The sequence below is a fragment of the Trachypithecus francoisi genome, unplaced genomic scaffold, assembly GCF_009764315.1.
Source record: "Trachypithecus francoisi isolate TF-2019V2 unplaced genomic scaffold, Tfra_2.0 Lachesis_group10, whole genome shotgun sequence".
NCBI lineage: Eukaryota > Metazoa > Chordata > Mammalia > Primates > Cercopithecidae > Trachypithecus > Trachypithecus francoisi.
In genome coordinates this window covers 84,226,428-84,251,276 of record NW_022681455.1, presented here as the reverse complement: position 1 = coordinate 84,251,276, position 24,849 = coordinate 84,226,428, and the positions used below count along the sequence as shown (strand labels likewise).

The window sequence follows — 24,849 nt, the reverse complement described above, 5'->3', positions numbered from 1 at the left end:
TAAGAGCCTTGAGCGGCCACAGAGACTTTTAAGCAGGGACAAACACCTTTTTTTTTTTTTTTGAGATTGAGTCTCGCTCTTGTTGCTCAGCTGGAGAGCAGTGGCACGATTTCGGCTCACTGAAACCTCCGCCTCCCGGCTTCAAGCAATTTTCCTGCCTCAGCCTCCCAAGTAGCTGTGATTACAGGTGCCTGCCACCATGCCCAGCCAATTTTTTTTTTTTCTTTTTGAGATGGAGTTTCGCTTTTTTTTTTCTGAGACAGAATCTTACTCTGTCGCCGGCACTGAAGTGCAGTGGTGTGATCTTGACTCACTGCAACCTCCACCTCCCAGGTTCAAGTGATTCTCCTGCTTCAGCCTGGGATTACAGGTGCCTGCCACTACACCCAGCTAATTTTTGGTATTTTTAGTAGAAAGTGGGTTTCACCATGTTAGCCAGGCTGGTCTCAACCTCCTGACCTCATGATTCGCCCACCTCAGCCTCCCAAAGTTCTAGGATTATAGGCGTGAGCCACCTCATCCAGCCCGGAGTTTCGCTCTTGTTGTCCAGGCTGGAGTGCAATGGCACGATCTTGGCTCACTGCAACTTCTGCCTCCCCGGTTCAAGTACAGCAATTCTCCTATCTCAGCCTCCTTAGTAGCTGGGATTACAGGTACCTGCCACCACTCCCAGCTAATTTTTTGTATTTTTAGAAGAGATGGAGTTTCACTATGTTGGCTAGGCTGCTGTTGAACTCCAGACCTCAGGTGATCCACCCACCTCAGCCTCCCAAACTGTTGGGATTACAGGTGTGAGCCACCACGCCCGGCCCTGTCCCTGTGTGTTTGATTAAACTAATCTCGATGGGTTTTCATTATCTAAACAGCGTCCCCTCTAATACACACTCTTGTTTCAGATGTTTAGAATTCAGAAAACACAAACAACCCGCAGGAGAAATGGCTGCTCAGCTTGAGTACCTGAGGTCCCGCAACGCCCTACCTCCTTTGTTTTCCAGAGGGCTTCAGAAAGCTCGCTGTGCTCAGGCCTCCAAGTCAGGGCCATAAGCCTTGTTGCCTCCAGCCATGACTCAAAACCTCGCCCTCACCCCCATCCCGTCCTGACCTCCTCTCTTGCCCCCCAGAATTGCCCCAGACCCCATACAGTTTATGCAGGAGTACCTCAAAACTGCTCCCCTCAGAAGCAGGGGGTTGTCTCTCTCCCAGCAATGAGCTGCCACCTCCTCAGACTCCAACTCGATTATTCTCTCTGTGTCTCAGGAACCACACTCCAAATCGCATACAATGGCTGGGCACGGTGGCTCATACCTGTAATCCCAGCACTTTGGGAGACTGAGGCAGGTGGATCACCTGAAGTCAGTAGTTCGAGACCAGCCTGGCCAACATAGTAAAACCCGTCTCTACTAAAAATACAAAAATTAGGACCAGGCACAGTGGCTCACACCTGTAATCCCAGCGCTTTGGGAGGCCGATGCGGGCGGATCACCTGAGGTTGGGAGTTCAAGACCAGCCTGACCAACATGGAGAAACCCTATCTCTACTAAAAAAACAAAATTAGCTGGGCGTGGTGGCACATGCCTATAATCCCAGCCACTCAGGAGGCTGGGGCAGGAGAATCACTGGAACCCGGAAGGCAGAGGTTGCGGTAAGCTGAGATTGCTCCATTCCAGCCTGGGCGACACAGCGAGACTCTCTTAAAAAAAAAAAAAAAATCCATACAGTGCATCTCACAGAGTGAGGTATCCTTGAAGTAGGGCAACTCATTTGAGTCTAAAACTCTGAATCCTGGGGCAATCTCTGGCTCTGATAGGCTCAGGGTACCAGCATGGTCCCTGGAGACCAAGAGGTGGGTGGGAAGGTGGGGGCAGAGTCTGGCAGGGTGAAATTGAAGGAGTAGTTACTCTTCTTGCCACGAGAGGGAGCACCAAGGAGATGTAATCGTATCAGTCAAGCATGGAGTCAACACACAACCCGTTCCCAATTTTATCAAGTCTCTCAAATATTCCCACTCAGAGGGTCCCTGATAGAATAGCATTTTAACTCCAAGTTTTTTCTGACAACAGGTTATTTCTGGCCAGACGAGGTGGCTCATGCCTATAATCCGAACATTTTGGGAGGCCGAGGTGGGAGGATCACCTGAGGTCAGAAGTTCGAGATCAGCCTGGCCAACAGGCCAAACCCTGTCTCTACTAACAATACAAAATTAGCCGGGTGTGGTGGTGCATGCCTGTAATCCCGGCTACTGGGGAGGCTGAGGCAGGAAAATCACTTGAACCTGGGAGGTGGAGGTTGCAGTGAGCCAAGATCATGCCGTTGCACTCTAGCCTGGGCAACAAGAGCCAAACTCCGTCTCAAAAAAGAGAAAAAAAAGTTATTTCTTCCAAGCAGATATGCAACAACATAGTGACTTAGCAAGACAATGTTATGGAATAGGGAATAGGGTTGCCAAGTTTAGCAAAAAATTTTATTTTACTCCTTTTTTTTTTTTTTTTTGTACAAACGGGGTCTATGTTATGTTGCCCAGGCTGGTCTCGAACTCCTAGACTCAAGCAAGCCTCCCATCTCAGCCTCCTGAAGTGCTGGGATTAAGGGCATAAGCCACCACTCCCAACCAGATTTAGCGAATAAAACAAGTGTCCAATTAAATCTGAATTTCAGATGAACACAAAAAAAATTTTTTAAAGACAGGGTCTTGCTCTGTTACCCAGGCTGGAATGCAATGGTGCAATCATAGCTCACTGCACTGTCGAACTCCTGATCTCAAGTGATCCTCCTGCCTCAGCCTCCCAGACTGCTGGGATTACAGACGTGAGCCCTGCGCCTATCTGAAACAAATAATTTTTTTTTTGAGATAGGGTCTGGTTCTGTCGCCCACGCAGGAGTGCAGCAGCACAGCTCACTGCAACCTCTGCCTCCTGGGCTCAAGCCATCCTCCCACCTCAGCCTCCCAAGTAGCTCCCACGTGCACACCACCACATCCAGCTAATTTTTTAAAAAACTTTTTGTAGAGATGGGGTCTCACTATATTGCCCAGGCTGGTCTCAAACTCCTGAGCTCAAACAGTCTACCTGCCTCAACCTCCCAAAGTGCTGGGATTACAGGTGCGAGCCACTGCACTTGGCCCTACAAATAATTTTCAATATAACTCAAATATTTCCTGAGACCTAGTTATAGTAAAAAAAAAAAATCATTGTTTATCTCAAATTCAGACTGAGCTAAGTATTTTCTATTTTATCAGGCACTCCAAAAGGAGTGACACATGCTTTAAGAGTTTTAGACACCAGCCGGACGTGGTGGCTCACGCCTGTAATCCCAGCACTTGGGAGGCCGAGGTGGACAGATCACGCAAGGTCAGGAGTTGGAGACCAGCCTGCCCAACATGGCGAAACCCCATCTCTACTAAAAATACAAAAACATTAACGGCATGGTGGCGGGCACCTGTAATCCTAGCTACTTGGGAGGCTGAGGCAGGAGAATCACTTGAACCCGGGAGGCAGAGGTTGCAGTAAGCCAAGATCACGACACTGCACTCCAGCCTGGGAGACAAAAGTGAAACTCCATCTCAAAAAAAAAAAAAAAAGAGTTTTACAAACCAAAATTTTTGCAGTGGCTGCACTCACGCCTGTAATCCCAACACTTTAAGAGACTGAGACGGGTGGATCACTTGAGGTCAGGCGTTCAAGACCAGTCTGGCCAATGTGATGAAACCCTGTGTCTACTAAAAATACAAAAATTAGCTGGGCATGATGGTGGGTGCCTGTAATTCCTGCTACTTGGGAGGCTGAGACAGGAGAATCACTGGAACCCAGGAGGCAGAGGCTGCAGTGAGTGGAGACTGTACCACTGCACTCCAGCCTGAGCAACAGAGTGAGACTCTGTCTCAAATAAAAAATGAAAATAGCTCTCTTTGGTCCGTACGTCCAAAATGACAAAGAAAAGAAGGAACAACGGTCATGCCAAAAAGGGCCGCGGCCATGTGCAGCCTATTCGCTGCACTAACTGTGCCCGATGCGTGCCCAAGGACAAGGCCATTAAGAAATTCGTCATTTGGCCGGGCGCGGTGGCTCAAGCCTGTAATCCCAGCACTTTGGGAGGCCGAGACGGGCGGATCACGAGGTCAGGAGATCGAGACCATCCTGGCTAACATGATGAAACCCCGTCTCTACTAAAAATACAAAAAACTAGCCGGGCGAGGTGGCGGGTGCCTGTAGTCCCAGCTACTCGGGAGGCTGAGGCAGGAGAATGGCGTAAACCTGGGAGACAGAGCTTGCAGTGAGCTGAGATCCGGCCACTGCACTCCAGTCCAGGCGACAGAGCGAGACTCCGCCTCAAAAAAAAAAAAAAAAAAAAAGAAATTCGTCATTCGAAACATAGTGGAGGCCGCAGCGGTCAGGGACATTTCTGAAGCGAGCGTCTTTGATGCCTATGTGCTTCCCAAGCTGTATGTGAAGCTACATTACTGTGTGAGTTGTGCAATTCACAGCAAAGTAGTCAGGAATCGATCTCGTGAAGCCCGCAAGGACCGAACACCCCCTCCCCGATTCAGACCTGCGGGTGCTGCCCCACGTCCCCCACCAAAGCCTATGTAAGGAGCTGAGTCCTTAAAGACTGAGACAGACTATTCTCTGGAGAAAAATAAAATGGAAATTGTACTTTAAAAAAAAAAAATGAAAATAAAATTCAGCCTTCTCTGTCATGGCACCCATTCTGGTGTGCATGAGGACAGACAGCCCAGATTATTTTTCGAGGAGACGTGTGGCCCTGCCCACAATATCTTCCACAGAACAGCCCTGACCAGAAGTGGAGTGACTCCCAGCTTCTGGCTTCCTCTTTTCACAATGAGACGCCACACTGCTGGGCTTCCCTGGTGTGGAGCGCATGTGGCTGTGTGCTTGAGCTGGCAAACAGTCTTCTGCTCCCTCTGGTCAGCACCTTTGGAAAGTTTGGTGAGAACAACAATACTATCAAGGATTATCTGAAGAATGCCTTTTTTTCTATGTCAGTGATAACCAGCCATTTTAGTGACAAAGCCAATTCAGAAAAAAAGTCACCTGATACCAAAATAATTTAAAAGACATGATATCTTTTATCAGGAAATGTAATATCAACATCTTTGGTTAAGCATGCTTTTCTTGTTTTTCCAAATGCTGAAGGGTTTCATTATTTTAGCTAAGCTTTCAAAAACAACATTACACACATGCCCTGGTGTTATCTAATGTAAAGCTGCACATTTTCCCAACGTTTTTGGTCCAGGAAAGCATTTTTGGAGCTAGTTCATTTGTTTTTTTTCTTAATTGACCCTGGAATCCATGGAATTCATTTATTTGCAAAGTGTGTTTTGTCTCTTTTTATTTCTTTTTACTCATGTGGAATAGCCATATAGTTCTTTTTATCTTTCTTTCTTCTTTTTTTTTCTTGGAGACAGAGTCTCGCTCTGTCACCCAGGCTGGAGTGCAGTGGTGCAATCATAGCTCATTGCCGCCTCAACCTCCTGGGCTTAAGTGAGCCTTCTACCTCAGCCTCCCAAGTAGCTGGGACTACAGGTGCATGCCACCATGCCTGGCTATTTTTTATTTTATTTTATTTTATTTTAGGGATGGAGTTTCACTCTTGTTTTCCAGGCTGGAGTGTAATGGCACGATCTCAGCTCACTGCAACCTCTGCCTCCTGGGTTCAAGTGATTCTCCTGTCTCAGCCTCCCAGGTAGCTGGGATTATAGTCATGCACCACCATGCCCAGCTAATTTTGTATTTTTTTTTAGTAGCGACAGGATTTCACTGTGTTGGTCAGGCTGGTCTTGAACTCCCGACCTCAGGTGATATACCTACTTTGGCCTCCCAAAGTGCTGGGATTACAGGTGTAAACTTTTTTTTTTTTTTTTTTTGTAGAGATGGAGTCTCATTAGGCTGTCCAAGCTAGTCTCAAACTCCTGGGCTCAAGAGATCCTCCCACCTCAGCTTCTCTAGCTAAGTTCATAGGGAGTCCTGATCTTAAGTGTACAGCTCAGTGAAACTCTGCATGTGTATATACCTGTGAAACAACCACTATTCTGATTCCTTTTTTTTTTTTTTTTGAGATGGAATCTTGCTCTGTCACCCAGGCTGGAGTGCAGTGGCGCGATCTCAGCTCACTGCAACCTCCGCTTCCCAAGTTCAAGCAATTCTCCTGCGTCAGCCTCCTGAGTAGCTGGGATTACAGGCATGTGCCACTACCACACCCGGATAATTTTTGTATTTTAGTAGAGACAGGGTTTCGCCATGTTGGCCAGGCTGGTCTTGAACTCCTGACCTCAAGTGATCTGCCTGCCTTGGCCTCCCAAACTGCTGGGATTACTGGCGTGAGCCACCGCGTCCAGCCACTATTCTGACTTCTACCACTGGGCATTAGTTATGCTTGTTCCTAAATTGCATATAATTGGAATCATGCAGTATGACACATATTTGTTGAAAAAAAACCTGTAAGATTCATCCATGTTGTTGCACATATCAGTAATTCATTCTTTTGTATTGCTGCACAGTATTTCATTGTATGACTATGCCACAATTTATCAATCTTCCTGGGGCCGGACATTTATGTTCTGGATCTTGGCTCTTGTGTCTAGACCTTCTGTGAGTTCCATGCTCTGCATATGCCTTATGGCGCCCTCATCTCTCTTAGGTCTATACCTAGGATCTTGATTGTTGGGTCAAAATACAAGCATATGTTTAGCTTTCGTCTATTCTGCCAGTTATCTTTTTTTAATTCTTATTTTTAGGAATAGAGATGAGTTTTCACTATGTTTTCCAGGCTGGTCTCAAGCTCCTGAGCTCAAGTGATCCTCTTGCCTCAACCTCTCAAAGTGCTGGGATTACAAGGCGTGAGCCACTGCACCTGGTCTTTTTTTTTTTTTTTGATACGTGGTCTCACTCTGTTGCCCAGGCCGGAATGCCGTGATGTGATCTCAGCTGACTGCAACCTCCACCTCCCAGGTTCAAGCGATTCTCCTGCCTCAGCCTCCTGAGTAGCTGGGATTACAGGCGCACACCACCATGCCGGGCTAATTTTTTGTATTTTAGTAGAGACAGGGTTTCACTATGTTGGCCAAGCTGGTCTCGAACTCCCGATCTCGTGATCCACCTGCCTCAACCTCCCAAAGTGCTGGGATTACAGGCCTGAGCCACCGCGCCCAGTCTAATTTTTGTATTTTTAGTACAGATGGGGTTTCACTGTGTTGGTCAGGCTGGTCTCGATCTCCTGACCTCAAGTGATCCACCCACCCTGGCCTCCCGAAGTGCTGGGATGGATTACAGATGTGAGCCACCATACCCGGCCCGGTGCCAGACTTCTAATCTTTAAAATTGTAACAAAATAAGTTGGTATTGTTTTAATCCACTAAGTGTATGGGAATTTGCTACATCAGCAATGGAAAACTAATATACTAGTTCACCTATCATTTCCCCTTCCACTAGTGAGACCAGTAGAGAACTGCATATGTATCGCCTCTCTTACCCAGAGGCACCACCGCATATCCTTATTTTATTAACTGTGGTTTGTTTATGGTGTCATAGGCTGAAATTAAGCAGCACTACAAAAATCAACCTTGGGCATGGTGACACATGCCTGGAGTCCCAGCTACTCAGGAGACTGACGTAGGAGGATCGATTGAGCCCAGGAGCTTGAGGCTGCAGTGAGCTTTGACCAGACCATTGCACTCCAGCCTGGGTGACACAGCAGAACTGTCTAAATAAATAAATAAATAAAATTGCCCTTAGCACCAGCTTGCATAGGGAAAAAAGAAGAAAAGAGAATTTTGTAGCCAGGTATGGCGGCTCACATCTGTAGTCTCAGCTACTCAAAAGGCTGAAGTAGAAGGATCACTTGAGCCCAGGAGCTCCAGGCTGCAGTGAGCTATGACCAGTGAGCACTCCAGCCTGGGCTACATAGCAAGACTCCATCTCTAAAAAAAAAAAAAAAAAAAAAAAAAAGGCTGGGCATGCTGGCTCACGCTTATAATCCCAGCACTTTGGGAGGCCAAGGCACGCACATCACCTTAGGTCAGGAATTTGAGACCAGTCTGGCCAACATGGTGGAACCCCATCTTCACCAAAAATACAAAATTAGCAGGGCATGGTGGTGGGATCCCGTAATCCCAGCACTTGGAAGGCTGAAGCAGGAGAATCACTTAAACCCCGGAGGCAGAGGTTGCAGTGAGCCAAGATTATGCCATTGCACTCCAGCCTGGGCAAAAAGAGCGAAACTCCATCTGAAAAAAAAAAAAAGCTCATGAAACTATTTGCTGTTTTTGACATGATGTTGTTAAGAAAGATTTTATTATACCCAAGTAAAGAGACATGATCTCCCAATGTATGTTACCCAGACTGGACTTGAACTCCTGGGCCCAAATGATCCCCTCACCTCAGCCTCCAGAGTAGCAGGGACTACAGGCATGCACTGGCACATCTGGCTCCAAGGAGAAATTTATTTTCTGTCCTTGAACCTGGAAGAGAGAGACTCCTGCATGAGTTTCCCTCCTTACCTTGGCTGCTAGTTGCAATCAAGGGCATCTTAGCGTGGTGAAACCATCAGAATCACCTGGGCAGCTTTTGCAAACTGCACTTGCTCCTCCAGAAATTCCAATCTGTCTCCCTACAGGAAAATGTTCTCCTTCCTCCCACAAGATCCATTGCTTTGGCAAGCCTCTGTGCTATTTTTTTTTTAATATTTATTTATTTATTTATTTTTGAGACAGAGTTTTGCTCTTGTTTCCCAGGCTGGAATGTAATGGTGCAACCTCAGCTCACTGCAACCTCCGCCTCCCAGGTTCAAGTGATTCTCCTGCCTCAGCCTCCCAAGTGGCTGGGATTATAGGCACCCACCACCACGCCTGGCTAATTTTTTATGTTTTTAGTAGAGATGGGGTTTCACCATGTTGGCCAGGCTGGTCTCAAACTCCTGACCTGAGGTGATCCACCTGCCTTGGCCTCCCAAAGTGCTAGGATCACAGGCGGGAGCCACCGCGCCTGGCTACCATCTGTGCTATTTAAGAGCAAGTCCTACTTCTCTTGTCTGTGGGGTTGGGGAAAGGGTTAAAAATTATTATCTTGCCTGGGTGCGGTGGTGCAATTTCAGCTCACTACAACCTCCGCCTCCTGGGTTCAAGTCATTCTCCTGTCTCAGCCTCCCGAGTAGCTGGGATTACAGGCACATGCCACCACGCCTGGCTAATTTTTTTGAGTAGAGATATAGGGTTTCACCATGTTGGCCAGGCTGCTGGTCTTGAACTCCTGACCTCATGATCTACCTGCCTCGGCCTCCCAAAGTGCTGGAATTACTGGCGTGAATCACCACACGGAGCTCCAAAATGTTTATTAACCGCTAAACTGGAGCAAGCAATGTATCAGTGAGGGTCTCCAGGGCATGCATATTTTGCGTTAATGACACCTGCACTCTCTTCTTTCCTACCTTTGCCCATTACCTCATTTTTCTGAGTTTTTGTCAAATGATTAGTTCTTTATCCTTTGAAGGGCAAATAGCTACCCAAGCAGCAAGTTAAACAAATGGCTGAGGAGGCTCTGATTGTTAAGAAGTCTGAAGTGAAGACTCAGTTTACCTCCATCGTTTCCTGTGGACGGGTTAAGGCTAGCAGGTTTATCGATTGAGTCCAGTCTGTTGTTGGGTGGCTGAATTTGCATTTTCCCTCTTCCTGCTCACTTCTCCTTTTCCCTCACTCTTGCCACCCTGGGATTGCACCTCCCAATTAAGCATAAGCATGCAGGCTTTGCCTAGGCCTGTTTTCTAGGGCAACTGGACTCATAGATCAATATTATTATTAGCTAGTATTATCGGTAAGAAGATAGATATACATGTGTGGATATTCCCTGGTTGACCCTACATTTCTGCTGTCCACCCTGATTTGTTCCCCAAGAGTGACCTTTATGGACCATATAATGGGCTCCCTTGCACTCTGGCCTCTGGGAGGTTTCAGACAATGAGAGGAGCTAGTGGGTGATCAGAGGATGGGAGGATCCCAGCACTTTTGGAAGGCTGAGGCAGCAAGATCGCTTGAGACAGGACTTTGAGACCAGCCTGGGCAACATAACAAGACCCCATCTCTACAAAAATAAAAAACATTAGCTGGGCATGGTGGTGCATGCCTGTAGTCCCAGCTTCTCAGGCAGCTGAGGCCAGAGGATCGCTTAAGCCCAGGAATTCGAGGTTACAGTGATCTATAATCACAGCACTGCACTCCAGCGTGGGTGACAGAGTGAGACCATGTCTCTAAAATTTTTTTAATTGGTTTGATTAAAAATAGAGAGGATGAGAGGAAAGTGAGATAGGGATTTTTCTTTCCCAGCTCCCTCTCTGCTGGTAAAGGCTGCATTTCTCTACTAAAGGCCATGGCTCCTAACAGCTATCTGTCCCACAGCTGCAGCTCTTGCTGGATTCCAGTAACTGCCCTCTCTCTGCCTCTTCAGGCCAGCAGGTAGCAAGGGCTCTCCATTATTGCTGGCCCCAGGGTGCGTTACCATCCCTCTTTGGTTTCCTTCTTTTTGTTGTTGAGATGGAATTTTGCTCTTGTCACCCAGGCTAGAGTGCAACAGCGCGATCTTGGCTCACTGCAACCTCCGCCTCCTGGGTTCAAGATTCTCCTGCCTCAGGCTCCCTAATAGCTGGGATTACAGGTGAGTTCCACCACACCTGGCTAATTTTTGTGTTTTTAGTATAGATGGGGCTTCGCCAAGTTAGCCAGGCTGGTCTTGAACTCCTGACCTCAGGTCCTCTGCCCACCTCGGCCTCCCACAGTGCTGGGATTACAGCCATGAGCCACCTGGCCTCTTTGGTTTACTTTGACCCTGCCTACACCTCTATAGTTTCTTCCTTAAACTCTTTTCAACTCCTCTTTGAAGAGTCATATGTTTCTTTCCTCCTTTTCTTCTTCTTTTTCTTGTTTTTGTGGTTGTTGTTGTTGTTGTTCAGACAGGGTCACGCTTTGTCACCCACGCTGGAGTGCAGTGGCACAATCATAGCTCACTGCAACCTCGACCTCCCAGGCTCAGGCAATCCTCCCACCTCATCTTCCAAGTAGCTGGGATACAGGTGTGCACCACCAAGCCCTGCCGTTCATAATTTTTGTACTTTTTAGTTTTTTGTAGAGATGGGATCTTGCTATGTTGCCCACGCCGGTCTTGAACTCCTAGCCTCAAGTAATCCTCCCACCTCAGTCTCCCAGAGTGTTAGGAGCACAGGAGTGAGCCACCGTGCTTGGCCAAGTCATATGTCCCTTAAATGGCCTCTTACTGATACACACCAAGAGGTTGGGTGACTTTCCCAAAGTCACACAGAGTAAGTGACAGGGTAGCTGAGAGCATTGTCACTGGAACACAGAGCAGGATGGAGTCTTTTTCAACCTCACCAGCCTGCCCAGCCCCCTCCCAGGGTCCCTATGCCCTGCCCAACCTGCTGGAATCTGTGATCCTTCTGTTGGAATGGGATTGAATTCCCTAGGGCTCCTGTCCTGGACCTGGCCAGCAGCTCCAGTAACCAGAGCTGTGTGAGAAGAAAAGGCCAAGCCACTGGGGCAGCCGCACCCCAAACAGAGGTGAGGTCTCCGATGAGTCATGCCCGTGAGGGGCCACATCCCCTGTCCTAAGTGCCACTGCTCATCAAGGACCCAGAACACTGTCGTCCTCTTTGACCTTTGCCTACAGTGTTTTTCATCCCTCCCTCTCCCACCCAACAGGTGTCCTGGAGCTAGAACACCTGTCCCCCACCCCCACCCTGGGCCTCCAGAGACGTGAGATGTGCTCAGGGCTCTGGGTGGGGCCTTCAGGCTCCCCAACTTCCCCCTTCCAGCCCCAGATCCTCTCAGATTTCCAGAGATGGGCTCCAGCCAGGGAGGGTGGGGCTGCCCCTGGGACCATCAGGAGTCACGGGCTGCCTGGGCAGTGACAGAGCCCTGCAGGGAGCAGACCTTCACTTGGCTCTGCCTCCTCTGACTCTAATGCCATGGCTGGGCACCTGTTCCTCCCCGTTGTGATGCTTGGTAACCTCAGGGGACAGAAGTGGCTGCAAAGGGCCTGGGTCCTAGCATCTGAGAGACTGGAGAGCAGGATTCCTGGGTTCCGTGTGGGGAGGAGGACGTCAGAAGGAAGGAAGTGAGGCAGCAGAAGGCGAGGGTGTATCAGAGGAGGGAGAGGGAGGCCTGGGTGCCCTGGGGAGACGGAGGCTAGGAGGCTAGGGGAGGGAGTCAGGGAGGGCATCTACCGAGTGCGAGTCACCAGCCTCTTCCTGCCTGCCTCTGTCTTTCCAGTCATCAGTCCCATCCCAGGAGCCTTCCAGGACTCAGGTAAGGCAGCCGGACTGGGGGAAAGCCACGTGCAGAGGCAGAAAAGACCAGAGGCCTGGCATGGGTGCTGGCAGGGGTTGCTGAATAGACAGGGAATTGGGAAGATAGGGCCGGGGGTTGGAGAGCAGGAAGTGGGGCTGGGCGGTGGAGGTCTGGAAGTCACAAGTGTCCTCTTCTCTTTACCCTCTGGCTCCCAGCTCTCAGTCCCACCCAGGAAGAACCTGAAGATCTGGGTAAGGAAGAGGCCTTGGAACCCTCAGACCTTAAAGGAGGCTAAGGCTGGTCAGGCCATGAGGGAGGTGGAAAAGACCAGAAATGTAGACAAACCTGGGTCCTCTATGTTCTTTGTTCAGAGGGGCAAACTGAAATGGGTGGAGGACGGGGCTTCGTGCTGAGTTACCTGGGCTTCTGGAGTGGGGAACCTGAGGGGGGCTTTGACTTCCACGGCTCCCCGTTGCAGACTGCGGGCGCTCTGAGCCCTCGGCCCGCATCGTGGGGGGCTCAGACGCGCAGCCGGGCACCTGGCCTTGGCAGGTGAGCCTGCACCATGGGGGTGGCCACATCTGCGGGGGCTCCCTTATCGCCCCCTCCTGGGTCCTCTCTGCTGCTCACTGTTTCATGACGTGAGTATTCGCCCTGGACCCAGCCCCTCTCCGCCAAAGGCCAGCCCCGCCCCCGCAGTTGATCCCCCTCCCCCCGCCCCACTTCCGTCCTCAAGGATAATTTGGAGCCGAGCTGTCCCCAAAGCGAGGTGCTCTTCGAGGCATCATGGTTCCGAGTGGGGCAAGGCTGCCGTACTGGTCCCACCACTCCACTGAATATCCGAGTCTGAATCTCAGCTTTCCAATGACCCCCCACCACCACCTCAAGATCGGATTTGCCCTTCCCCCTTGAGGAGTATCTGCACCAAATCTGGGTCGGATAGCACCTGCCCCTCTGGCTCTGAGCCCCTTCCCCCCACGAGGGTCTGCCCCCTCCATAGGGTCAACCTAACCGCCTACTGCCCCGGCCGAGCGCAGGAACGGGACGCTGGAGCCCGCGGCCGAGTGGTCGGTACTGCTGGGCGTGCACTCCCAGGACGGGCCCCTGGACGGCGCGCACACCCGCGCAGTGGCCGCCATCGTGGTGCCGGTCAACTACAGCCAAGTGGAGCTGGGCGCCGACCTGGCCCTGCTGCACCTGGCCTCACCCGCCAGCCTGGGCCCCGCCGTGCGGCCCGTCTGCCTGCCCCGCGCCTCACACCGCTTCGTGCACGGCACCACCTGCTGGGCCACCGGCTGGGGAGACGTCCAGGAGGCAGGTGAGACGTCCAGGAGGCAGGTGAATGGGACAGGACAAGAAGGGGGTCCTCGGGGAGGTGGGGCTTCGGGAGGTGAGGTTCCTAGGGCGGGGCCTCGGGAGGTGACGTTTCTAGGGCGGGGCTTCTGGAGGTGAGGTTCTTAGGGCGGGGCCTCGAGGTGACGTTCTTAGGGCGGGGTTTCGGGAGGTGAGGTTCCTAGGGCGGGGCCTCGGGAGGTGGGGCCACAGAGAGGAGTCTGGTGGGGAGTCTTGGAGGGTAGGTTTCCGCGAGTTGGTAGATGAATCCCACACCAATCACCATGGAGCCTTCTCCCCACAAGGATTCTCAAACTAAGACCACAGAATCACCCACAGGCACCCCATTCCCTCCTCACCTTTCTTTCCAGTATTTTCTTTCCTGGATTTAGGCTCCGACTAGGGTTCCCATCCCAGCTCTACCATGTCAGACAAAGCGCTTCACCCAGTACATTTCCTCCTCTGTAACACGAGGAAAATAGCCATGCCCACTTCAAGAGGTGGTTGGGTGGATTAAATGAGAAAATCCATGTAAAGTTCATAGGACAGCGCCTGGCATAGCAATAACCAATGCACTTTAGATACTTCACCTCAGGTAATCTATAGTAAAGCAGTAAAACACAAGGCTGGCCTGTAATAGATGTTCAGTGAGTGCCAGTCTGTGCCTCCCTCCCATCCGCCTTCCTCCCATCCCATCCACCCCCACTCACCTCATCTGTCTTCTCCCTACGCACCGTCATTCACTCAGTCATTCTTTCACTCAAGATATTTCTTGAGCACCTTCTACGTGCCAGGAACTGTGTTAGGCATTAGAGAGACGCCAGTGAACATAAAAAGCCAAAATCCTGCCTTTTCAGAGTTTACATCCTAGCAGATAGACAAACAACAAGTTCAATAAATAAGCACACATTATGTTAGAAGGTGGGGGGGAATAGACCGAATCTCCATGCCCCTCATCCCCATCACCCAAGCTTTCCATGCTCCCAGGGTCCCCACAAATATCCCCATCGGCCGTGGTCAGACCTGTGCCCATCCTGGGGGCTTTGGGAAGGTGCTGCAGGGGGAGATGCCACAGGTGACAAGGAAGCATCAATGTGAGCCCCAGGAAGTTTGTGTGAATGGGGCCAGGCCATCCTGACAATGGGCACCCAGAGAAGTAGATTTCTGCAGAGGTTTTCGAAGACAGGGTGCAGGAAGACGGGGGAAGATGAAGGCCACCCTGTGGACCCAGATGAGGCATGTTAGATGAAGAAGAGCCAGGATGCCAGGCTGGAGTGAGAAGGGGACAGGCACCTGGGCTGCAAAGGCTGCTGAGGGCTGACCATGAAGGCCTTAAGATCAGACTGAGGGCCAGAGCACTCCACCAGCTCCAGGGACGCCCAGGACAATCCCCAACTTCCCTGGTGAGCCCCAAGTACAGCTTCAGCCATCACCTGACCTCAGATTCTTTTTTATTTTATTTTATTTTATTTATTTATTTATTTTTTTTTTATTTTTTTATTTTTTAAATTTTTTTTGGAGACGGAGTCTCGCTCCGTTGTCCGGGCTGGAGTGCAGTGGCCGGATCTCAGCTCACTGCAAGCTCCGCCTCCTGGGTTTACACCATTCTCCTGCCTCAGCCTCCTGAGTAGCTGGGACTACAGGCGCCCGCCACCTCGCCCGGCTAGTTTTTTGTATTTTTTAGTAGAGACAGGGTTTCACCATGTTAGCCAGGATGGTCTCAATCTCCTGACCTCGTGATCCGCCCGTCTCGGCCTCCCAAAGTGCTGAGATTACAGGCTTGAGCCACCGCGCCCGGCTATTTTATTTATTTATTTATTTTTTTAGACGGAGTTTCGCTCTTGTTGCCCAGGCTGGAGTGCAAAGGCAGGATCTAGGCTCACTGCAACCTCCACCTCCCAGCTTCAAGCACATTCTCCTGCTTCAGTCTCCAAAGTAGCTGGGATTACAGGCACCCACCACCATGCCCCGGCTAATATTTTGTAGTTTTAGTAGAGATAGGGTTTCACCATGTTGGCCAGGCTGGTTTTGAACTCCTGACTTCAGGTGATCCACCCGCCTCAGCCTCCCAAAATGCTGGGATTACAGGCGTGAGCCACCATGCCTTTGACCTCAGATTCTGAGTGTGATGGGGAAGGAGTTCTGTCTGTACCTCCCCCCACCTTTCTGGATCCTAAAGCTGTTTCCATCAAAAGCAGGATGGGGCTGCAGCACCAGGTTTGGACAGTGGGTTCCATTTATTTTTCTTGGTGAGATCAGAACTGAACTTGAGTAACATTTCTCTTCACTGCTGAAGTGAAGAGTGGATCAGAAGACTGAGTCAGTTATCCAGGCCCAAAGCTATGCATCCTCAATTAGGGTAGTTGGTGAGAATGCCAAGAAGTCACAAATGAGAGGTTTTCATGAACTGGGAACTGACTGGGGGAGGGGAGTTGAGAGAGGAGACAGGGATGACACCCAGATTCCATGCTTGGCAACTCCAGACAGGATCATGTCAAGTCCGTATGGCATCTTTGCGAAAAGATGTCTCTGGACCAACACAACTCCACATGAGAGCTCAGACTTAATGATTACAGTCCCTAAATTGCATTCTTTGTTGCAGTGCACAACCTGCACAACCATGCATGGCAGCTCTCACTAGGAGCTTGATGGGACCATTCCTGAGATGAAGAAGTAGAAAGAATAGAGAGAAGCAGCAGGAGATGTGGTGAATGTGATGGGCTGAGAGGCCATGGGGGATCTAGCTGTTGTCCAAGAAGCAGCCGCAGGGAGCAAACCTGAATCCTGGGAACTGGGGACACCATACCTGCCTCACAGCACCTGCTCTCTGGTTCTGCCCCCAGATCCTCTGCCACTCCCCTGGGTGCTACAGGAAGTGGAGCTAAGGCTGCTGGGTGAGGCCACCTGTCAGTGTCTCTACAGCCAGCCCGGTCCTTTCAACCTCACTCTCCAGATATTGCCAGGGATGCTGTGTGCTGGCTACCCAGAGGGCCGCAGGGACACCTGCCAGGTGAGGGAAGGCCCCTGCACCTGCCTGGCAGGGCCAGAGTCCTAACCTGTGACAAACAGATAAATGACATCTCTCCTAGCCTCATCTGCAAAAGGACAAGATTGCCAAGCGATGGGGTTGATGTGAATTTTTTTGCTTGTGTATTCTGAGACAGAGCCTCACTTTGTCACTCAGGCTGGACTGCAGTGGCGCAATCTCGGCTTACTGCAAGCTCCCCACCCCCCTCCACCACTCAAGCGACTCTCGTGCTTCAGCCTCCCAAGTAGCTGAGATTACAGGCATGCACCACCACAGCCTGCTAATTTTGTATTCACTTGCGCCTGGCCAAGTGAACTTATTTATTTATTTATTTATTTATTTATTTATTTATTGAGACGGAGTTTCGCTCTTGTTGCCCAGGGCAGAGTACAATGGCATGATCTCAGCTCACCACAACCTCCGCCTCCCAGGTTCAAGCGATTCTCCTACTTCAGCCTCCCAAGTAGCTGGGATTACAGGCATGTGCCATCATGCCCAGCTAATTTTTAGTAGAGATGGTGTTTCTCTATGTTGGTCAGACTGGTCTCGAACTCCCAGCCTCAGGTGATCTGCCTGCCTCAGCCTTCCAAAGTGCTGGGATTACAGGCGTGAGCCACCACACCCGGCTATTTATTTATTTATTGAGACAGAGTTTTGCTTTTGTTGCCCAGGCTGGAGTGCAATGGCACGATCTTGGCTCACTACAAACTCCACCTCCCAAGTTCAAGCAATTCTCCTGGCTCACCCTCCCAAGTAGCTGGGATTACAGGCATAAGCTACCATGTCCAGCCGAGGCCGAGTGAATTTAAAAACCAAAGACAGCATTGCCAGGAGCAGTGACTCATGCCTGTAATCCCAGCTAGTCAGAAAATTGAGGCGGGAGGATCACTTGAGCCCAGAAGTCTGAGACCAGCCTGAGCAACATAGTGATACCTCGTCTCAAAAAAGGAGAGGAACTGCCTGGGCACAGTGGCTCACGCCTGTAACCCAGCACTTTGGGAGGCCGAGGCAGGCGTATCACTTGAGCTCGGGAGTTTGAGCCCAGCCTGGCCAAAATGGAGAAAATCCATCTCTACTAAAAAGACAAAAATTAGCCGGCTGTGGTGGTGTACACCTGTAGTCCCAGCTACTCGGGAGGCTGAGGCAGGAGAATCACTTGAATCCGGGAGGCAGAGGTTGCAGTGAGCCGAGATTGCACCACTGCACTCCAGCCTGGGAAACAGAGCATTTCCCAGGCTGTCTCAAAAAAGAAAAGAAAGAAAGAAAAAGAAAGGGAAGGAAAGAAGGAAGGAAGGGAGGGAGGTGAATTATTTGAGCTAGTAACTGGACAAGAATCACTTGGCTCTGATGACACCTGCAGGATTCTCTTTCGTGGTCTTGAACGCACTTCCCCAGTGCTCTTGGCTCTGGCTGCCATCGGCCTTCTGCTTACAGGGTTTTCTTCTGTTTAGAGCCCCACGGAATGCAGAGGACAAGGCCTAGCCAAGGAGGGTTTCTAGGAGAAGGGAGAAGGTGGTGTATCTTGGGCCAAAAGAAGGTGCAGGACCTTTTCGAGGAGGCCAGTATAAACGGGTGGGTCCCTGGGCTGATCCCTTGACATGCAGTCATCTGTCACTAGGGTGACTCTGGGGGGCCCCTGGTCTGTGAGGAAGGTGGCCGCTGGTTCCAGGCAGGAATCACCAGCTTTGGCTTTGGCTGTGGACGGAGAAACCGCCCTGGAGTTTTCACTGCCGTGGCTACCTATGAGGCATGGATACGAGAACAGGTGATGGGTTCAGAGCCTGGGCCTGCCTTTCCAATCCAGCCTCAGAAGCCCCAGTCAGATCCCCAGGAGCCCAGGGAGAACTGTACCATTGCCCTGCCTGGTGAGTGGGCGGCACCCCTGGATGTGAGTGGGACGTGGGAGAGTGAGTTGGGATGGAGACTGCTGGGAGTGATTGGGGTGCAGGAGGCCCACTGACCCAGGTCTCTTGCCTCTCAGAGTGTGGGAAGGCCCCGCGGCCAGGGGCCTGGCCCTGGGAGGCCCAGGTGATGGTACCAGGATCCAGACCCTGCCATGGGGCACTGGTGTCTGAAAGCTGGGTCTTGGCACCTGCCAGCTGCTTTCTGTAGTGAGTGAAAATCTACGTTTCAAGCCGATCCTTGCCCCTCCCTACATCAGCCTGAGACACCATTTATTTGGCCCCAGCCTCTCCCCTGGGGGGTGTGGGGCGTGCGGGATCCCATTCGGAGGTGTAGGATCCAGCACAAAAAGAGGGGTCCTAGCCTGGCAGGGGTGGATAGAGGCATGACAGAAGTTCAATCCCGGAGGCGGGGGTGTAAGTGAGCCGCTGGAATGGGGGTAGCGTGGGGATCCCGCCAGGATGCAGGATCCTCGCCAGGCGAGTCTAAGCCAGGGGTGCGAGGTTTCTAGCCACGTGTGCGGGATCCGGCCCACGTCTCTCGCCCCCTATCCCGCAGCCCGAGCAGCTCCGACGGCCCGCCCCGCGACCTCGACGCCTGGCGCGTGCTGCTACCCTCGCGCCCACGCGCGGAGTGGGTGGCACGCCTGGTGCAGCACGAGAACGCCTCGTGGGACGACTCCTCGGACCTGGCGCTGCTGCAGCTGCGCACGCCTGTGAACCTGAGCGCGGCTCCGAGGCCCGTGTGCCTACCCCACCCGGAACACTACTTCCTGCCCGGAAGCCGCTGCCGCCTGGCCCGCTGGGGCCGCGGGGGTGAGGTGGGGCCCGGCGCTGGCCGGGGCGGCACCGGGCGGTGCAGGGGCCGTCTGGGCCGCAGCGCGAGCTCCCTGCCTTTTCCCTTCCAGAACCCGCGCTTGGCCCAGGCGCGCTGCTGGAGGCAGAGCTGTTAGGCGGCTGGTGGTGCCACTGCCTGTATGGCCGCCAGGGGGCGGCAGTGCCGCTGCCGGGAGACCCGCCGCACGCGCTCTGCCCTGCCTACCAGGAGGAGGCCGAGGCGGGCCACTGCTGGGTAAGCGGCGGGGGCGGGGCCTGCGGAACGCGGGTCCGAGAGGGCTCTGGGAAGAGGGCGGGGCCTGTGGAAGGCGAGTCCAAGTGGGCTCTAGGGAGAGGGCGGGACCTGCGGAAGGCGGGTCTGAGTGGGCTCTAGGGAGAGGGCGGGACTTGTGGAACTGGGAATGGGGCGGAGCCGGAGTGGAGGCGGGGCCAGAACGAACTGGGGGCGGGGCCTGGCCCTGGAGAACTTTTGGGAGGGGGCTGAAGCGGGCCCTGAGCTGGTGCTATGGTTTCTCTCTATCCCTGGATTTAAGGAGAATCCTAAAGTGAGGGCTGAATTCTTACACAAATTAGTATTTGGAGTCTGATTTGGAGAATGTGGAACTTGATATTTCTGCAAATGGGAAAATCTGGAGTCCTGGAAAGCCCCAGGAGTTCTGATATTCTCTGCACACACGCAGAGGCAAGTAACACATGCACTTTGTTGCTGCAGAATGACTCGCGTTGGAGCCTTTTGTGCCAGGAAGAGGGGACCTGGTTTCTGGCTGGAATCAGAGACTTCCCCAGTGGCTGTCTACGTCCCCGAACCTTCTTCCCCGTGCAGACCCATGGCCCATGGATCCGCCATGTGACTCAGGGAGCCTACCTGGAGGACCAGCTAGCCTGGGATTGGGGCCCTGATGGGGAGGAGACTGAGACACAGACTTGTCCCCCACACACACAGCATGGTGGTGAGCAGGACGCCTTTGGGCTCTAGGGGCTCCTGGGTCAGCCACGGGGCCCCAACTAAGGTAGCCACCTCCTCTCCCTAGCCTGTGGCCTGCGGCCGGAGGCTGCTCCAGTGGGGGTCCTTTGGCCCTGGCTGGCAGAGGTGCATGTGGCTGGTGATCGAGTCTGCACTGGGATCCTTCTGGCCCCAGGCTGGGTCCTGGCAGCCACTCACTGTGTCCTCAGGTGGGTCTTACTCATCTCCTAGGTGAGAGGCGGGAAGGGAGAATGGAACAGAGCCAAAGACTTGTTTTTGTTGTTTGTTTGTTTAAAAAAAATTAACAATGGGATCTTGCTGTGTTGCCCAGGCCGGCCTCAAGCAATCCTCCTGCCTTGGCCAATGTGCTAGGATTATAGGCATGAGCCACCGTGCCTGGCCCAGAGGACTCTTTAAATAGTGGGATAGTCTCCTTTAAGCATCTTACAGCCAGGCGCAATGGCTCATGCCTGTAATCTTAGCACCTTGGGAGGCCGAGGCGGGCAGATCACAAAGTCAGGAGTTCAAGACCAGCCTGGCCAATGTGGTGAAACCCCTCTACTAAAAATACAAAAGTTAGCCAGGGGTGGTGGCAGGCAGGTAACGTTACCCAGCTACTTGGGAGGCTGAGGCAGGAGAATCACTCGAACCTGGGAGGCAGAGGTTTCAGTGACCCAAGACTGCACCACTGCACTGCAGCCTGGGCGACAGAGCAAGACTCTGTCCGGGGTGGGGCGTGAGGGAAGAATCTTACAGCACTGGGAGATGTTTTGACCTGGAAGGGAGATTTGGAAGGAGAGATGATGAAGGAGTGAGTGGCATGACCCCAGAGAGTCACCCTTCCCCTGGGCTGGGAAGGACTTTGCCTGCAATGGGAGGAGCAGAAGGTTACATTGGGCCTTGTTCCAACAGGCCAGGCTCTACAACAGTGCCTTACATTGAAGTGTATCTGGGCCGGGCAGGGGCCAGCCCCCTCCCACAGGGCCACCAGGTATCCCGCTTGGTCATCAGCATCCGGCTGCCCCGGCACCTGGGACTCAGGCCCCCCCTGGCCCTCCTGGAGCTGAGCTCCCGGGTGGAGCCCTCCCCATCAGCCCTGCCCATCTGTCTCCACCCGGCGGGTATCCCTCCGGGGGCCAGCTGCTGGGTGTTGGGCTGGAAAGAACCCCAGGACCGAGGTGAGACTCCTGGGTTGCGGGAACAAGGAGTGGCTGGAGACCAGAGCCCTGGAACAAGTCTGTCTCCTCTCCCCAGTCCCTGTGGCTGCTGCTGTCTCCATCTTGACACCACGAATCTGCCACTGCCTCTATCAGGGAATCCTGCCCCCTGGAACCCTCTGTGTCCTGTATGCAGAGGGGCAGGAGAACAGGTGTGAGGTAAAGGGGCCTGGGCATCCTGGAGTAGGCAGGAGAGAGGCAGTGTTGGACTGTGGTACCCTAGAGAGAGAGCAGGATTGGAATTTTTTTTTTTTTTTTTTTTTTTTTGAGACTGAGCCTCGCTGTGTCGCCCAGGCTGGAGTGCAGCGGCGCGATCTTGGCTCACTGCAGCCTCTACCTCCCAGGTTCGAGCAATTCTCCTGCTTCAGCCTCCCTAGTAGCTGGGATTGCAAGCATGCCCCACCACGCCTGGTTAATTTTTGTATTTTTAGTAGAGACGGGGTTTCACCGTGTTAGCCAGGCTGGACTCAAACTCCTGGCTCAAATGACCCGCCCACCTTGGCCTCCCAAAGTGCTGGGATTACAGGCATGAGCCACCGCACCCGGCCAGGACTGGAATTATTGGGTGTTTGGCCCCAAATGGGACCCTAGCTGGACCCCGGAGAGAAACTGGGGACCTGGATGTCTAGGGATGCAGACCAGAGTGCTTCGTGGCCAGACCCTGGGGAAAGGGGCAGGGGACCAAGAGGAAGGGCAGCAGACCCACGTGGCCTCGCTCCGATTCTGCAGATGACCTCAGCACCGCCCCTCCTATGCCAGACAACGGAAGGCTCCTGGGTCCTCGTGGGCATGGCTGTTCAAGGGAGCCGGGAGCTGTTTGCCGCCATTGGTCCTGAAGAGGCCTGGATCTCCCAGACAGTGGGAGAGGCCCACTTCCTGCCTTCCAGTGGCTCCCCACACTGGCCTACTGGAGGCAGCAACCTCTGTCCCCCAGAACTGGCCAAGGCCTCAGGATTCCCGCGTGCAGTCCACTCCCTGCTCCTGCTGACTCTCCTGATCCAGAGCTGAGGGGCTAGGGTCCCGGCGCCACTTCCCCCTTCTACTTCCCACCCTCTACTTCCCGCCCAGTGGGGCTGGAATGTGGCCCAGCCGGCTGGAACCTCAAGGGCCCCACCCACCTAGATTGCAGCGGCTCGGGCTAATTGGGCCTCAGTGCCTGGGCTATTCTGAACCCAGGAATCCTTGGGGGTGGCGGGAGGAGCGGGACAGTAAAGGTGTAAACACAGGCACCTGTGTGGCCTTGTGGCATTGCTGTGGGCAGGCTGAGGGGCTGGGCATCAGAGGCTATGCGGGAAGCCCAAGGAGGAGGTCCCCTCCCTCCTCCCTCCTCCGGCCTCTGAGTCAGGTCTTGGGCTCTCAGGAAATGCACCCTGATAACCTGGCAGCGATTCCTTCATTCCTGCCCCAGGGCAGGGAGGTCGGGTGGCCAGCTGGCTGTGTGTCACCTGTCCAGTGGAGTCAGCACCCTCGGCACGTGCTGGACATCTCAACCCCAGCTCAGACCTGCTGCCCTCGCTGCCTGCCATAGACACATCTCAATGCATGATGCTCCGATGTGTCCCCCCCACACACACAACACATGGGCCCTTCAAGGGTCCGCTGCTTTCACATTCTGCCCAGAACTTGGGTCCCTTGTATGTGAACCCCACTCCTTCACCCACTGCTTACCTGCACCTTCCTGCATTCATTCAACCCCTGTTCCCTGGTGGCTACTAAGTCGTGGCACAATTGGGGTCTGATATATAAGCCCACAAAGCCCTCCCAATCTAGTGGGGGCACATGTGGACACCCCTGGCTGGGATCGGGAAAAGGTCATACCAGTGATGTTTGAGCACAGGAAAAGGGAAGGTGGTTTCCAGCCAATGAATCTACAATTAAAAAGTAAAGCAAAACCAGAGACAGGGTGCAGTAGCTCATGCCTGTAATCCCAGCACTTTGGGAGGATCACTTGAGGCCAGGCATTCCAGACCAGCCTGGGCAACAAAGCAAGACCCCCATCTCCACCTTTTTCTTTTTTGAGACAGAGTCTCACACTGAGGCTGGAGTGCAGTGGTGCAATCTCGGCTCACTGCAACCTCCGCCTCCTGGGTTCAGCGATCCTCCTGCCTCAGCCTCAAGTAGCTAGGATTGCAGACCCAAGACACCACGCCCGACTAATTTTTGTATTTTTATTTATTTTATTTATTTATTTTTAATTTTTGAAACAGTTTTGCTATTGTCGCCCACGCTGGAGTGCAATGGCGCAATCTCGGCTCACTGCAACCTTCATCTCCCAGGTTCAAGCAATTCTCCTGTCTCAGCCTCCTGAGTAGCTGGGATTACAGATGCCCACCACCATGCCCAGCTAATTTTTGTATTTTTAGTAGAGATTGGGTTTCTCCATCTTGGCCAGGCTGGTCTTGAACTCCTGACCTCAGATGATCCACCCGCCTCAGCCTCCCAAAGTGCTGAGATTACAGGCATGAGCCACCGCATCTGGCCTATTTATTTATTTATTTTGAGATGGAGTCCCCTCTGTTGCTCAGGCTGGAGTGCAGTGGCACAATCCTGGCCTCCCAGGTTCAAGTGATTCTCCTGCCTCAGCCTCCCGAGTAGCTAGGATTACAGGTATGCACCACCACACCTGGCTAATTTTCTTTGTATTTTTTAGGAGAGACAGGGTTTTACCGTGTTGGCCAAGCTGGTCTCAAACTCCTGATATCGAAGAATGATCCTCCCACCTTGGCCTCACAAAGTGCTGGGATTACAGGTGTGAACCACCACATCGAAGCTCCACATTTTTTTTTTTTTTTTTGAGACGGAGTCTTGCTCTGTTGCCCCGGCTGGAGTGCAGTGGCGCAATCTCGGCTCACTGCAACCTCCGCCTCCCGGGTTCAAGCGATTCTCCTGCCTCAGCCTCCTGAGTAGCTGGGATTACAGGTGCGTGCCATCACGCCCGGCTAATTTTTGTGTTTTTAGTAGAAATGGGGTTTCACCATGTTGGTCAGGATGGTCTCGAACTCCTGACCTCGTGATTCGCCTGCCTCAGCCTCCCAAATTACTGAGATTACAGGCGTGAGCCATCGTGCCCGGCCAATTTTTTTTTTTTTTTAATGAGCTGGGCGTGGTGGCATGCACCTGTAATCCCAACTACTTAGGAGGCTGAGGAGGGAGAAGCACTTGAGCCCAGGGATTCAAGGCTGCAGTGAGCCGTGATTTTACCACTGAACTCCTGCCTAGGCAACAGAGTGAGATCCTGTCTCAAAAAGAGAAAGGAAAAGGACAAA

The 24,849-nt window shown here is 52.6% G+C and overlaps 2 protein-coding genes across 10 annotated transcripts; both read left to right on the top strand.

Annotated features, from left to right (window-relative positions):
- Positions 1-3,904: 3,904 nt before the first annotated feature.
- On the top strand, positions 3,905-4,652 carry LOC117088740 (40S ribosomal protein S26-like). The gene is made up of 2 exons (XM_033219915.1): positions 3,905-4,035; positions 4,352-4,652. The coding sequence occupies exons 1-2, from the start codon at positions 3,923-3,925 to the stop codon at positions 4,584-4,586; spliced, it is 348 nt and encodes a 115-aa protein (XP_033075806.1). The 5' UTR covers positions 3,905-3,922; the 3' UTR covers positions 4,587-4,652.
- A 5,955-nt stretch (positions 4,653-10,607) lies between these two features.
- PRSS36 (serine protease 36) lies at positions 10,608-22,808 on the top strand. Of its 9 annotated transcripts, none has more exons than XM_033218206.1 (16): positions 10,608-10,658; positions 11,482-11,575; positions 12,287-12,322; positions 12,520-12,555; positions 12,783-12,945; positions 13,342-13,622; positions 16,480-16,646; positions 18,283-18,529; positions 18,646-18,775; positions 19,125-19,381; positions 19,474-19,637; positions 20,115-20,352; positions 20,434-20,575; positions 21,279-21,544; positions 21,621-21,742; positions 22,313-22,808. In XM_033218206.1, exons 5-16 carry the CDS (start codon positions 12,941-12,943, stop codon positions 22,589-22,591), a joined length of 2,298 nt encoding a protein of 765 aa, XP_033074097.1. In that variant the 5' UTR covers positions 10,608-10,658; positions 11,482-11,575; positions 12,287-12,322; positions 12,520-12,555; positions 12,783-12,940; the 3' UTR covers positions 22,592-22,808. The 9 variants fall into 9 exon arrangements, with proteins under 9 accessions (XP_033074097.1, XP_033074099.1, XP_033074100.1 ...); XM_033218208.1 differs by having other exon boundaries at positions 10,614-10,658; positions 12,783-12,856; XM_033218209.1 differs by lacking the exon at positions 10,608-10,658 and having other exon boundaries at positions 11,473-11,575; positions 12,783-12,856.
- Positions 22,809-24,849: the final 2,041 nt, after the last annotated feature.

Bases quoted from the DNA above. Each gene is read 5' to 3' on its own strand.
- PRSS36 (XM_033218206.1), top strand. The intron at 19,638-20,114 runs GTAAGCGGCGGG...TTGTTGCTGCAG, and splicing joins CCGAGGCGGGCCACTGCTGG to AATGACTCGCGTTGGAGCCT. The intron at 20,353-20,433 runs GTGAGCAGGACG...TCCTCTCCCTAG, and splicing joins CCCACACACACAGCATGGTG to CCTGTGGCCTGCGGCCGGAG.
- LOC117088740 (XM_033219915.1), top strand. From the start codon at position 3,923: ATGACAAAGAAAAGAAGGAACAACGGTCATGCCAAAAAGGGCCGCGGC. The intron at 4,036-4,351 runs ATTCGTCATTTG...AAAAAAAAAGAA, and splicing joins AAGGACAAGGCCATTAAGAA to ATTCGTCATTCGAAACATAG.